The sequence below is a fragment of the Meles meles genome, chromosome 20, assembly GCF_922984935.1.
Source record: "Meles meles chromosome 20, mMelMel3.1 paternal haplotype, whole genome shotgun sequence".
NCBI classification, from domain to species: Eukaryota; Metazoa; Chordata; class Mammalia; order Carnivora; family Mustelidae; genus Meles; species Meles meles.
The window spans coordinates 9,428,161-9,440,981 of NC_060085.1; the positions used below are offsets into that span (position 1 = coordinate 9,428,161).

The 12,821-nt window shown below is 56.0% G+C and overlaps 1 protein-coding gene across 4 annotated transcripts; it reads left to right on the forward strand.

The window, feature by feature from the left end:
- The first annotated feature begins 431 nt into the window (after positions 1–431).
- Positions 432–12,511, forward strand: YJU2B (YJU2 splicing factor homolog B). Of its 4 annotated transcripts, none has more exons than XM_045990696.1 (10): positions 432–499; positions 2,836–3,038; positions 4,273–4,326; positions 5,523–5,605; positions 6,932–6,987; positions 8,343–8,403; positions 9,187–9,329; positions 9,416–9,588; positions 11,559–11,697; positions 11,831–12,511. In XM_045990696.1, exons 2-10 carry the CDS (start codon positions 3,036–3,038, stop codon positions 12,295–12,297), a joined length of 1,179 nt encoding a protein of 392 aa, XP_045846652.1. In that variant the 5' UTR covers positions 432–499; positions 2,836–3,035; the 3' UTR covers positions 12,298–12,511. The 4 variants fall into 4 exon arrangements, with proteins under 4 accessions (XP_045846652.1, XP_045846651.1, XP_045846650.1 ...); XM_045990695.1 differs by lacking the exon at positions 432–499 and adding an exon at positions 531–932; XM_045990694.1 differs by lacking the exon at positions 432–499 and adding an exon at positions 2,580–2,749.
- The last annotated feature ends 310 nt before the right edge of the window (positions 12,512–12,821 follow it).

Below are 12,821 nucleotides of genomic sequence, written 5' to 3' on the forward strand. Positions count from 1 at the left end.
ACTATTGCTTTCAGTACCGATCTCAGGGTAGTGAGATCCAGCACCGCTTGGGGCTCTGCGCGCAGCACAGAATCTGCTTGTCCCTCTCCTTTCCCCCGATTTGTGTTCCCTCTCTCCCAATATAAAATGGAAAAATAATTCTTGGATCTCTAGCCGTCCAAGAGCAAGGAGCAGGTTTGATTTGGCCCGCGGGCCGCAAGAGACCCAACTACCCACTACCGCTCGCCTAGCTCGACTGCGCTCCTGGGAAACCGAGCTTCGCATTGGGCCAGGCAGAGTGGGCGGGGCCTGAGAAACACCGCGACGCCCCACAGTTGGAAAGGGAAAGCTTGGATTGGTCCACTCCTTTTGGCATTCAGCCAGTCAAATCAGAGCGGAGGTGAGGCTTAGCCCCGCCTCGCGCCAGCGTCCACGTAACGCGGGGAGTGCGCCACGCCCCCTTGCGCGCCCGGCACTCACTTCCGGGCACTGGCACGGCGTGACGTCAGGAGGAGGGCAGGTAAGTACGCGAAGGCGGAGGGGCGGTCGGGCCCGGCGAAGGCTCGGGGTCTGGTCGTTGCTTCCCGCGACCTCGAAGTCGTCCGATGGGGGACGAGCGCCCTGGGGGCTGTGGGGCTCTGCGGTTGTGGGCCCATCTCCGGAGACTCATGTCCGCGGCCCATGTCCCAGCCGCGACCCCCTACTGAAATCCCCGGGGCCCCGGCCGCGACCTCAGCCCCAGCCCCGGGCCGTATTATGCCTGAAGGGCCCTTAGGTTTTCTTACCTGGAAAATGGGACCAGTGAGCCCCTACCTCACTGGGTTATGGTGAAGATTTTGATGCTTGTAAAACGGTTTGGCATGAGAAATCATCGAATGTACCAACATTTAACTCCGCATCTGGCGCTGGACTAAGTACTTCAACTCACTGAGTTTTGACAGCAACCTTATCAGGTTGACTCTTTTGTAAGCCCTCTTTATAGATGAGAGAACTGAGGCTCAGAGAGGAATGCTTTGCCAGAAGTCAGAATGCTAGCGAGCAGAGTCTGGATCCAAGCCCAAGCACTGTGCCCTAAGCCAGTGGGGTTTATGATTACTACTGACACCAAGGACTAGAAATTTCTATACATTCATCCTGTAGCCCCACCTGTGCCAGTCACTGGGGTGGTAAAACCCCTGTAAGAGCCCCAGCTCCTAAAAATGGGGTACCCTGCAGACACTTCCCAGTGTCTTACTTCATCCAACCCCAGAAACCCCTGTCACCATCATAGACTTTACAAATGAGGAAGTATAAGTTCAGAGACCCTCAGACACTGGCTGAAGTGACCCAGTTAGGAAGAAGTGGAGCTGGGATGCAGGCCCAGGGAACTGTGCCCCAAAGCCCGAGTGGGCACTTTTCTGTTTGGTTGACAAAAGCATTTTTAGGTTAGAAATGACCTTGGGACAATCTGGTCCAAGGACACACTTTACAGATGGAGGATCTGAGGTGAGATGTTCAGGGTCATGGTGGAACATCTGGAACTTTGCACCCCAGCTTCGCCTCTGAGCCTGGGCAAGTTACTTAAGCCCCCATGTCCTCATTCGTCAACTGCAGATAATAGTGACATAATACAGACAAAACAAGGCAGAGATATCAGGCTTGATAGAGCGCCTGGTATGCGGTAACTGGTAGAGGGTGCACAGCTAAGTGACAGAAACAATTAGATATTTCCTGACTCTAGCACAGGGAGCCAAATAACTACACCCACAGGCCAAAACCAGGCCACGGCCTGATTTTGTACAGCCTGACAGCTAAGCATGGTTTTGACTTCATAAGTAGTTGGGAAAAATCAAAAGGAAGTATAATATTTTGTGACAGGTGACAACCATGTGAAATTCAAAATTCAGTCTTCATAAATAGAGTTTTGATGAAAGGCAGCCAGCACCCATTTACATATTGTCCACAGCCGCTTTCCAGCTATGACGGCAGAGTTGAGTCACTGGGACAGAGGCACTTGGGTCCACAGAGCCAGAAATATTTACTCTCTGGTCCTTGATAGAGAAAATTTACCAATCTGCATTCTAGAATACGCTTCAGTCCCTCGTAGCATTTCTCTTTGGTGTCAAGTAGAACTTTGTTTTATTTTACCTAAAAGTCTCTCCTGCAAATATACAGGAGGAGGGTGGTCACCCACCCCCAGCGCAAGGAACCTTCCATCTGTCGTATGTCACCTGCACTAATTCTTAGGAAACTTCAATCAACTGTGAGTGGTTCGCGCTGTCAGCATTTAGCAGGGGCTGGGCACTGTCCCAGGTGCTGGAGATACACACAGTGCAACCTGGCAGAGGAGACAGACTGTATAGACAGGGCCCGGTGATAGGAACCCCAGGGAAGAAGTGACTTTAGATCAGGTAGTCAGATGAGGCCTCCGCCAGAGATGGTGTTTGAGCTGAGATCTGTGACAGAGAACAGACAGCCTGTGCAAAAGCATTCAAGCCAGTTGGCCTGCACCTGCTGAGCCTTCGAAGGCAGCCAGGGAGCCAGTGTGACTGCAACAGAGGGAGGGAGAGGGGTAAGAGGCATGCTTGGAGAGCCAGGCAGGGGCCCCAAAGGGTATGGGAAGGGTTTGGACTTGATTCTCAAACCAATGGTGATCACTGGAGGGGTTTAAGCAGAAGAACAATATTTCAGATTTAGATTTTAAGATCTCTTTCTGGTCCCTGTGGGCAAAACAGACTGTGGCAGTCAAGGGCAGAGCCAGGAGACCAGGGAGGAGGCAGCTGCGGTTCGGGTAAGCCATGATGGGGGCTGCAGAAGGTGTCAAGTGTGAAATATATGTTGGATGGAGAGTGAAGAGGACACTATCTTTCTAAACAGACAAACACCGCTCTTTGGAGGATCGTCTAAGCTGCTGCCGCCACACACAGGCCACAGCATCTTCGGCAGGAAGACTTGGCCCCTCCACCAGGCTTCCTGGGAGGGCAGAACTGGGAGGGGGTTGACCCTGCACAATCCGTGTCTCGTCGTCTTTTCAGATAAGCCGTGCTGAGGTTGAGGACCGGTAGGCAGTTGCCAAGATGGTGAGTGGACAGCCTTGTGCTTGTTGGGTTTCACTTCTGGTCTTTGTCGGGCCCCCAAAATGGCCCTTTCCCTCCCCCTCCCCAAGCTATAAGGTGGTATTTCCAAACTCCGGATCGTGATCTTTTTTGTACAGTGGTTCTCAAACTTTGCCATGCACTAAAATCACCCAGGAAGCTTTCTTCTCTTTTCTTTTCTTTTGTTTTTTGGTTTTTGTTTTTTTGAGGTGAAATTCATGAACTGTTTTAGAGTGTACGATTTAGTGGCATTTAGTATTTCATTATCTAGTTCCAGAGCATTTCCATCTCCCCCAAAAAGGAAATCCTGTCCCCATGAGCAGTCACTCCCCAGACCCCCTCCCCCAGCCCCTGGCAGCCACCAACCCACTTCCTGTCTACATGGACTCGTCTGTTTGGGACAGTCCATGTAAGTGGAATCATACAATATGTGGCCTTTCATGTGTGGCTTCTTTCACTGAACATAGTGTTTTTGAGTTCTTCCACATCGTAGCAGGAATCAGAAGTTCATTCTGTATTACTGCTGAGTAATGTTCCTCTGTCTGGATCAGCCATATTCTGTGTATCCGTTCATCCCCCAATGAACGTTTGACTTGTTTCCACCGTTTGGCTCTTGTGATTAGTGCTGCCGTGAGCATGTGTGCACAAGGATTTGTCCAAACACCTGTTTTGCAGGATGCTTTTTTAAAAGCCCCCTGTCTGGGCGTCACACCTCAAAGCAGCCCCTGTCAGGAGAACTTTGGGGGCTGGGGGCCAGGCATCAGTATTTTAGAAACTCCTCAGGAGGATAGAATGTCCAGCCCCGTTTAAGACCTACTCCTTTGGTGGGTGACAAGGTCAGTTTATGGGGCAGCTGCCAGCATTGAGAAAGCAAGACCCTCACAGTGGGGGTTAGCATTCTTTCACAAAACCTGCCCTGGGCTTCACTGTGTTACGTGTGTGTGCACAGTGGCAGTGTTAAATACGTCTGACTGTCAGTCATGGTCCCCAAAACACTGAGCACCCTTGCTTTAGGAGAGTCTGATTCTTGTGGAATTTTCCATGGTGACAGCAGTGGTTCGCTAGTCCCCAAGTCACAGTCTCCGTGGAGACCCTCAGAGCCCAGGGCTTCTCTAGGATGTCCCTTAGTCTCCCTCATCCGGGCACCACCTCTTGAGGCTGCGCGACAGGATCTCCTCCAGACACCCTCTCTGAGTCCCGTCTCTCTTCTGCTTCCCAGGGTGAAAGGAAAGGTGTAAACAAATACTACCCTCCGGATTTCAATCCTGAAAAGGTAAGGGCGGATTCCCTTCCCCTTGTCCACACGAGCAAAGAGACTCCATAGAGCAGGGGACGCATGGCATGTCCTCCGCTCCTGGAGTCAGAGCCACGGCTGCAGAGTGTGGGTGGCCTCTGAGGGCTCGCTGCCATGCATGTGTCATCTGGGGCTCAGGGAAGCCTTCGTTCCCAGTGGTAAATGTGGCTGTGACGTCAGTGACCTTTTATGCTGGGTCCACCCAGCTTGGTGTGTTTCCAGCGTAGGTCAGGAGGTCTGATGCTCTTTGTCACATCCCCTTGCTCTCCCAGCTCCAGCTCCTCTGGCTTCCTCTTCGTTCCCTCAGCTGTTCAGTCTGCTTGGAATCTCTTCTGTCCACAGGCTCCCTCCCTTCCTTCAGGTCTCTCCCCACAGAGGGCCTCCCTGACCACAGTCTCGTTTTCTGTGCATCACCTAGTACTTTATTTCTCTTTGTAGCCCTTAGAGCTCCCTGATGTGCTATCCATTCATTTGGATATTGTCTGTTTCCCCCTTCTAGAACGTCTGCTGAGGGCAGAGATGTTCATCCGTCTCATTCACAGCTGTGGTCCCACATAGTAGGCACTCTGTAAGGGCCTGGGAACGAATTGTCCCAGCTACGTGATCCAGGGCACGTAACTGGCCTCACTGTGCCAGTTTCCCCATATGTCAAAAGGAGGAAATAAATAACCCAACGTCACAGGATCCCTGGCTCAGTAGGCAGAGCTGTGACTCTTGATCTCGGAGCTGTTAGTTTGAGCCCCATATTGGGCATAGAGATGACTTAAAAATAAAATCTTAAAGTAACCTTTTTAAAAACAAACAAACAAAAAACCCAAGATGAGGCACGTGAAGTGGCGCATAGGCCCTGACCAGTGCTGTCCCCTCACCTCATTGTCCCCGCAGCACCAGAGGCCAGTACAGTCACCGCCCCGATCGACAGTTGGGGGAAACAGAGGTTGGCAGGCAAAAGGCTACATCACTCCCCAGGGTTACGCAGGTCTTTCATCTCCTAAACAGAAGAGCAAAGAGTCAATCTCCTGTATTCCTGATCCAGCACTGCTTGCTTCCCCAAGCCTTCAGTGCCGCCACGGTTTGCCCTGAGCACCCGCTGCAGGACATGAGCAGGCGGCCTCTCTCAGCCTGGGAGAGCCCGCGTGGCGGTGCTGACCCGCCCCCTTGTCCTCTCCACACAGCATGGCTCCCTCAACCGATACCACAACAGCCACCCGCTGCGGGAGCGGGCTCGGAAGCTGTCACAAGGCATCCTCATCATCAGGTAAGGCCCCGGCCCCACCTGGGGACCCCTGTGCTTTGTACCACCCGGCATCAGGCTCTAGGAGAATTCAGTGCCCTTGATTTTGCCCCGTGTCACGGGGTCTCAATTCCAGGAAGCAGGAAGTCGCCCTGTCAGTCCGCTGTTGCCACATCATCAAATGATAAGCATGTATCATGTTGCTCGCGGTTCTGCAGCTCAGCTGGCTGCCTCTGCTCGCCTTCCCTGGCTGGGCTGACGCGGGCTGGGCTCTCTCACCGGTTCGGGGGTCACCTGCCTACGGACTGGCTGGGCCAGCACGACTAGGCTCTGCCCCATTTGTGTCTCCTCCTCCAGTCAGCTGCCCTGGGCTGGTTCACATGGCAGCGCCCAGGTTCCAGAAGGGAGCGAGCACAGGTACACAAGGACTCTTGAGGCCAAGCCCCAGAGCGGGCACACTGTCCCTTCTGTCTCATCGATTGCCCAAAGCCAGTCATGTTGCGGGGTGGGGACCATTCATCCCACCTCTTGACAGGAAGCATTGCAGAGTCACATCTCAAAGGGTGCAGGTAGGGGGAGGATAAATAATCCCAGCCATGGCCGGGTCGAGCCAGGACAGTGGCCCTTCCCTCAGGGCTCTCCTTTGGTCTTGTGGCCCACGCCCCGGTAGGTCAGCGGCGACAGGAAACAGAAGCCAGCCTGTGTTGCCTTAGAAGGACGAGCCCTTCTCTGCGTCATGGACACTGACCTTAGTCTCTGTGGTGCACCTTGGGCCTGAGCCAAGGATCCAGCGACAGTCATGAGAGGCAGGAATGTCAACAGAAAAAGAATCAAGATCCAAGTGCCAGCATGGCCTTGGGAGGCACCAAGCTGAAGGTCACCTCGAAACATCCCTCCCCGCGCCTCCAGCTCCAGAGCCCACCCCGCTCAGCCGCCTCGGGCTTCTTGACTTCACCTCGTCATCATCACTTCGTGGTATTTTGAAGCACGAGTTCTGTCACTCCTGCACATGGACGCCAGATCACGTGTTGCAGACAAAACCACAGAAAAATCCAGGGACCATGCAGCGACTCTGCTCAACTCTGGTTGGGCCACTGCTCCCCTCCAGTTGGGTTCACTCACAGGGCGAGGCGTGAAGATAGGGCCGCAGCGGCGGGGACTCACCCGGGCGGGCTGAGCCAGCCGGAGAGCAGAATGATGGGACCGGCCTGCCTGGAGGGAGGCCCTCCACTCTCTGTCCTCCCCACGCACATGCCCTCTGCCTCGAGGCTGTGGCGGGAGGCACGGGCACGCACACCCAAGCAGGGCCCAAGTGGACAGGCGCCGATCAGCTGTTTTCTATTTGGATAGGTTTGAGATGCCCTATAACATCTGGTGTGACGGCTGCAAGAACCACATCGGCATGGGTGAGCTTCACCTGCCCTCCCACTCCTCACCCCACCCCTAACCGTCCTGCCCTGCAGGCAGCGAGCCCCTTCCCTGCCCATGAGAGCCCATCTGCACCGGGGGCCCCTGATCAGGAATCCAAGAGGAGAGAGGCATCCCAGTGACGAGCAGGTTGTGGGAGCCTCGCTGCAGAGTAGTGACGAGACCTGGCTCTGCCACTTCCTAGCTGGGGGACCCTCAGCGGGTGACTTAGTCTCTGTGGGCCTCAGTTTACCCAGCCATAAATTCAGGTGGTATGAGCGCCCCATGTATGTGGCAGACAAAGTGTGTAGCACACAGCACACGTGAGGGCTCTTGAACTCATACTGCCCGAGATCTTTAAGGTCTGGACCCTGTCCATACCACAGATGGACGGGCAGACAGACAGGCATGGTTCCGTGGTCCCAGGAGCAGCTCCGAGATCACGGGGCGGTAATTTGACTCGCCTGGCTTCCGTTCCCAGCTCTGTGACACAGGGACCCTCAGCTCCTCACGCAGTACCTGGCCCAGGGCAGCAGCTTGCTTTGTAAGCAAGCGTGGTGGTGGCTCTTGGCACGAGGGTACAGCCCGTCTCACAGGGGCCACAGAAGAGCAGAAGGAGGGGCTGGGCCATCCCACTGCCGAGGAGGATGAGTGACACCCCCCCTTGCCAGTAGGTCCCCCTGATGAGACCCAGCCCAGGGGCATCTGCAGTGAAGGCCACCAGGTGCTCAGGGGACAGAAACAGGATGTAACCTGATGCCAGAGGCAGGTCACCCTCAGGGCCGTGAACCGAAGCCGCCACCAGGAGGGGAGAACTCAGGCCACACCACCCACCAGCCTAAGCTCTGTTTTTATAGTTGAAGCTGTTTTCACCGCATGAGCAAGGTTAAACAGATCAGGAGTATATATCATCTAATTAGTGAAAAAAACAAAAAAACACAGACGTTAATAATAAAAGCCAACGCTTCTTGAGCACTTGCCGCATCCCAGGCCCTGTGCTAAGTGATCCGTGTGTACTGTTAGCTCCTGGGGTTCTCACAGCAGCACTGTGCCATAGGCATTGTAGTCGTCCCTGGTGAACAGATGGGGAAACTGAGGCCCAGAGAGCCAAAGTAGCCCACCTGAGGTTGCCTGGCTGGAATGCGGTGGAATCGGGATTTGAACCCGGGCCCTCCTGCTACCACCCACCCTCCTCTGCAGCTTGAGCACCTGTCGTGGAGCCTGGACATGACTCTTTCCCACCTTGAATTTTAAAGTCCTCCAGAGGTGTGTCTGGAGGAGTTCCACCCCTTTCTGCCCCCCCCCTCAACCCAGGGAAAAATGCTGAGCCTTCATTCTCTCCCTCTCCTCCCAGGGGTTCGCTACAATGCCGAAAAGAAGAAGGTTGGCAATTACTACACGACCCCAATCTACAGGTACAGGCAGCCTGGTGGGCGTCTCTGAGGGACACATCAGATAGCTGCAGGGCGAGGGGGCTCCAGAGGAATCTGAGTCAGAGGGCAGCCATTCCGCGATGGCCATTCCCTGCAGTCCTTTCCTAGAAACTGCCCCGGTCTGTCAGTCAGGGCACATCCCTCTGCCTAGAACCCTCCATGGTTCCCACCTTCCACAGAGCAAAAGCCTGATTCCTCCCCATGGCCCACAAGGCCTTGTATGCTCTGCCCGATCCCCTCCCTACCCTCATCTTGTCCCACTCTCCCCCTTGAGGTCCCTCACACACCCCAGGAAGGCCCCCACCTGGATGCCTTCAGCCTGGAACGCTCTTCCCCAGTCATCTACAAGACTCCCTCCTCTTGGGTTTCTGCCCCAACACTGCCTCTCAGGCCTTTTCCAGAGCAGCGCTCACCACCGGACACTGGTTGCTCATGCATTTGCTGCGTATGTGGCCTCTGCTGAAAGGTCAGTCCCTCCAAGAGCAGGCTGGCGTCCCTCACTGCTGTGTCCCCAGCAGCTGCCACTCAGCGTGCCACAGAGCAGCCTAACTCGGGAGGGTGTGTTGGATACATGAGTGAACAAATGAGCAGACGCCAGACAGACCGTCAGTCTGTCTGACGCACGGCTCTAACCCCAGATGCGGAGTTCGGTGGGTAGGTGCTCAGTAAACACTTGTTACGTGACACGTGACAGAAGGAAGCTGGCAGGGGTGACAGGTGACCTGGGGCTGCTGCATGTCCTGACTTCCGCCCTCTGCCACCCAGGTTCCGGATGAAATGCCACCTCTGCGTCAACTACATCGAGATGCAGACAGACCCCGCCAACTGCGACTACGTGATTGTGAGCGGCGCCCAGCGCAAGGAGGAACGCTGGGACATGGCGGACAATGAGCAGGTCCTGACGACAGGTGAGCGAGCGCAAGGGGTGGGCCCTGAGGCCAGCCCGGAGCCTGAGCAGGAGCCTCAAGGCCCTGCTGCCTTCTGGCTGCTGCAGAGCACGAGAAGAAGCAGAAGCTGGAGACAGACGCCATGTTCCGCCTGGAGCATGGCGAGGCTGACCGGAGCACACTCAAGAAAGCCCTCCCCACCCTGAGCCACATCCAGGAGGCCCAGAACGCCTGGAAGGATGACTTCGCACTCAACAGCATGCTGCGGAAGAGATTCCGGGTGAGCAGGGGTGGGGGGACCCTGGGTGGGGGGGCACTGACATTGGAAGGGGGAGAACGCAGGGACAGCCTTCGCTCCACATCTTAGCTACAGGTGGGTCATTTAGCCCTCTGAGCCTCAGTTTCCCCATCTGACCACATCCCCACCTCCGGGCACCCATGAGGAGCCCCGGCTTGCCAGGCGCTCACCTACGGCTCAGCTCATAACACATATTTCATGGGTCCACTCAGCTGTCCCTGCACAAAGTCCACAGATCGTCAACCCATTCCCGCATAATTGCCAGAGTCCTCTCTTCAGTGTCTCGTGGTTAAAAAAAAATTTTTTTAAGGGAAAGTCACCTACAATGAAATGTAATCATGCATATTTCAGTACACGAATGTTTGGCCAAGACCCCTGTCCTGGCGTGGTGAGTCGCTGAGGGTGCAGGGGCAAATGACCAGGACACCGTCCTGCCTCCAGGACACCCCAGGGCCCTGCTGTCAGTGACCACAGTGACTTCTGAAGTTGTACGAAAGATACTGGGTGGAGCCCCATCACAGGGAGTCAGGGCTCAGGGTCCGATGGTTCCATGAATGGATTTTTCACCCTCTTGGGCGTCCAGCGGGGCACTGGAGAATCCTGCAGGATGCGAGAACCTTCCCTCTTCCCTCCCTCCATGGGCTGCCTTGTGCCCCCCAGGCAGGCAGGAGCTTCCCCAATAACCTCCATGGGGCTCCAGCTCTTGTTCCTTCCTGCTTCCTTTCCTTATCATTCTGTGGTCATTATTAGGACTAAAACTGCTAGTTTTCTTACTAATTATTTGTTACTGAAAACATGTGCTTCCCGCCGGGCCTGTGCCCTGAGCTATGTGTCCCCTGCCTTCGGGGCGTCTCCCCATGAGGTGTCTAAGGACCCTCAGACATAACACCCCAGCAAGCCCCCATCTGTCCCTGAGCCACCCACCCACATCTTCCCCTTCTCAGCAATAGAGACATCTCTGTCCTTCCAGGGATTCAGGCCCTGAAACCTGGAGTTGACCTTGACTCCCCCTTACCTCTGTCTCTTGTTGGCAAATTTTTCAGGGTCTGACCACTCCCACAGCCCCATCATCTCCAGCGTGGACCAGCACAGTCTCTCTGCCCCAGTCTCTAGGCTCCCGACCACCCCTCCCACCCACCCCCGCCCCCGGCCTCCCCCCCCCACACCCCCCCCACCAACACACATACAGTATTTGTTCCCCACATGGCCACCAGGAGGCACCTGTGAATACTCATCTCTCTGCTTAGAACTCTCCAAGGCTCCCACTTGAAATAGAAGCCAAAGTCCTCCCCATAGCCCATAGCCTGAATGATCTCTTCTCCCCTCCCCACTATCCCATCTTCCCCTCACTCACTTTGTTCCAACCACACTGGCCTCCTCACTGTTCCTCCAAGCACACTTCTGCTTCTGGGCCTTGGCACAGGCTGTTCCCTCTACCTTGGAACACTTTTCCACGAGATATGCATATGGCTCCTTCATTCACATGTTTTTCTCAAATGTGACCTTTTCGGGGAGACCTTGCCTGACCCTTCCCTCCCTCCTGCACCACATTTACAGTTGAACCCCTCGCTCCCTACCCCCTTCCCGGTGTTCTTTTTATCCTCGCCACCTTGTGTCTCTCACCCACTAGAATGTCAGCCCCCTGAGGGCAAGGGTTTGTGTCTGCTCACTGTTGCACTCACTAGGGAGTGCCTAGAACAAGGCCTGGTACAAGCTGGCCATTCTGTAAATATTCATGGAATGAATGAGCAGAGGACTGAACAGTACGTGTGTTAATGATGCTCACAGCTCGCGCTTGTTGGGTGACTTCTATGTCCCGGGCCTGTGGGAGGCCCTTTCCTCTAACGAGCTTGAAGCAGAGGAAGCTGAGTAGAGGGACATAGCCCACATCAGCGGGCAAGGAAGAGGCAGATCTTTGACACCTTTCCCCAACCCTGTCCCCCACCACACAGGAAAAGAAAAAAGCCATGCAGGAGGAGGAAGAGAGGGACCAGGCGCTGCAGGCGAAGGCGAGCCTGGCCATCCCACTGGTGCCCGAGACAGAGGACGATCGCAGGCTGGCCGCCCTGCTCAAGTTCCACACCCTGGACTGTGCGTGGGGAGCCAGCGGCCCTGGGGGACTGGGCGGGCAGAGATGGGGGTCCTCAGCCACGAGTGGACCGTGGCAGGCCAGGGCAGAGGGCAGCTTTGGACATCCTTCCCTCTCTTCCCTCCCAACCCCCAGCCTACGAGGACAAGCAGAAACTCAAGCGGACAGAGATCATCAGCCGCTCCTGGTTCCCCTCCGCCCCAGGACCCGCCCCCAGCAGCAGCAAAGCCGGCAGTGTCCTGAAGAAGCTGGCCCAGAACCGCAGATCAGCACCAGCCTGCTCCCCCATCACTGTAGGGGACCTGGGCATCGTGCGGCGGCGGTCCCGGGAGGTCTCAGAGAGCCCCCAGCACACAACGGAGACCCCCAAGTCTGGGGAGCCATGGGTGCCAGAGGGGAACACCCAGGATGGGCCCACATCCCCCCAAGACTGCTCTCCGGAGATGGCCGAGACCCCCAAGAGCAGGGGGCCTCGGGAGCAGGAGGGGAAAAGTCAGGACAGGCCCCAGTCCCCACCAGGCTCCTCTCAGGAGGACACGCCACACCTGTGCACCCTCAGCTCCTCTCTTGTGGCTGATTACTCCGACTCAGAGAGCGAGTGATCGGTTCTGGGGACCAGACCCGCTCCAGAGGCTACGACTTGCGCAGGAGGCCCGTGGGACTGCAGCCCTGCTTGTCCACCAGCCCCTGGAGCGCTCTGATGCTGCTCCTCCCCAGACCTCGCCTTCCCGCAGCGGTGGAGTTATTTATTTGGTCCTGGAGAGGGCGTTTGTGCCTTGTGGGAGGACATCCCAACATTAAAGACCTGCTTCTTTGTCCCTGCCTCAGGTTCCTAGCTGGGCCCACGGGCTGTCCACCACCCCCAGCCAACTGAGCTTCGGGATCTCTGACCAGCCAGTGTGATGCTGCGGCCACAACTGTGGCCTCAGCCATGACCCCGACCTGGCACGACTCAAGGTGGTGGCTCCAGCTGGTGTGCAGTGAGGGCAGACTTCCCAGAGGAGGCAGCACAGGCTGGTGAAGGGTGGAAAGGGAACCAGGCTGTGGGAACCACACAGGGAAGGCCAGGGCTGGGGACACAGGCGGAGCCTGAAGCAGCTGGGCCTGGAGTATGCAGATGTGGGGT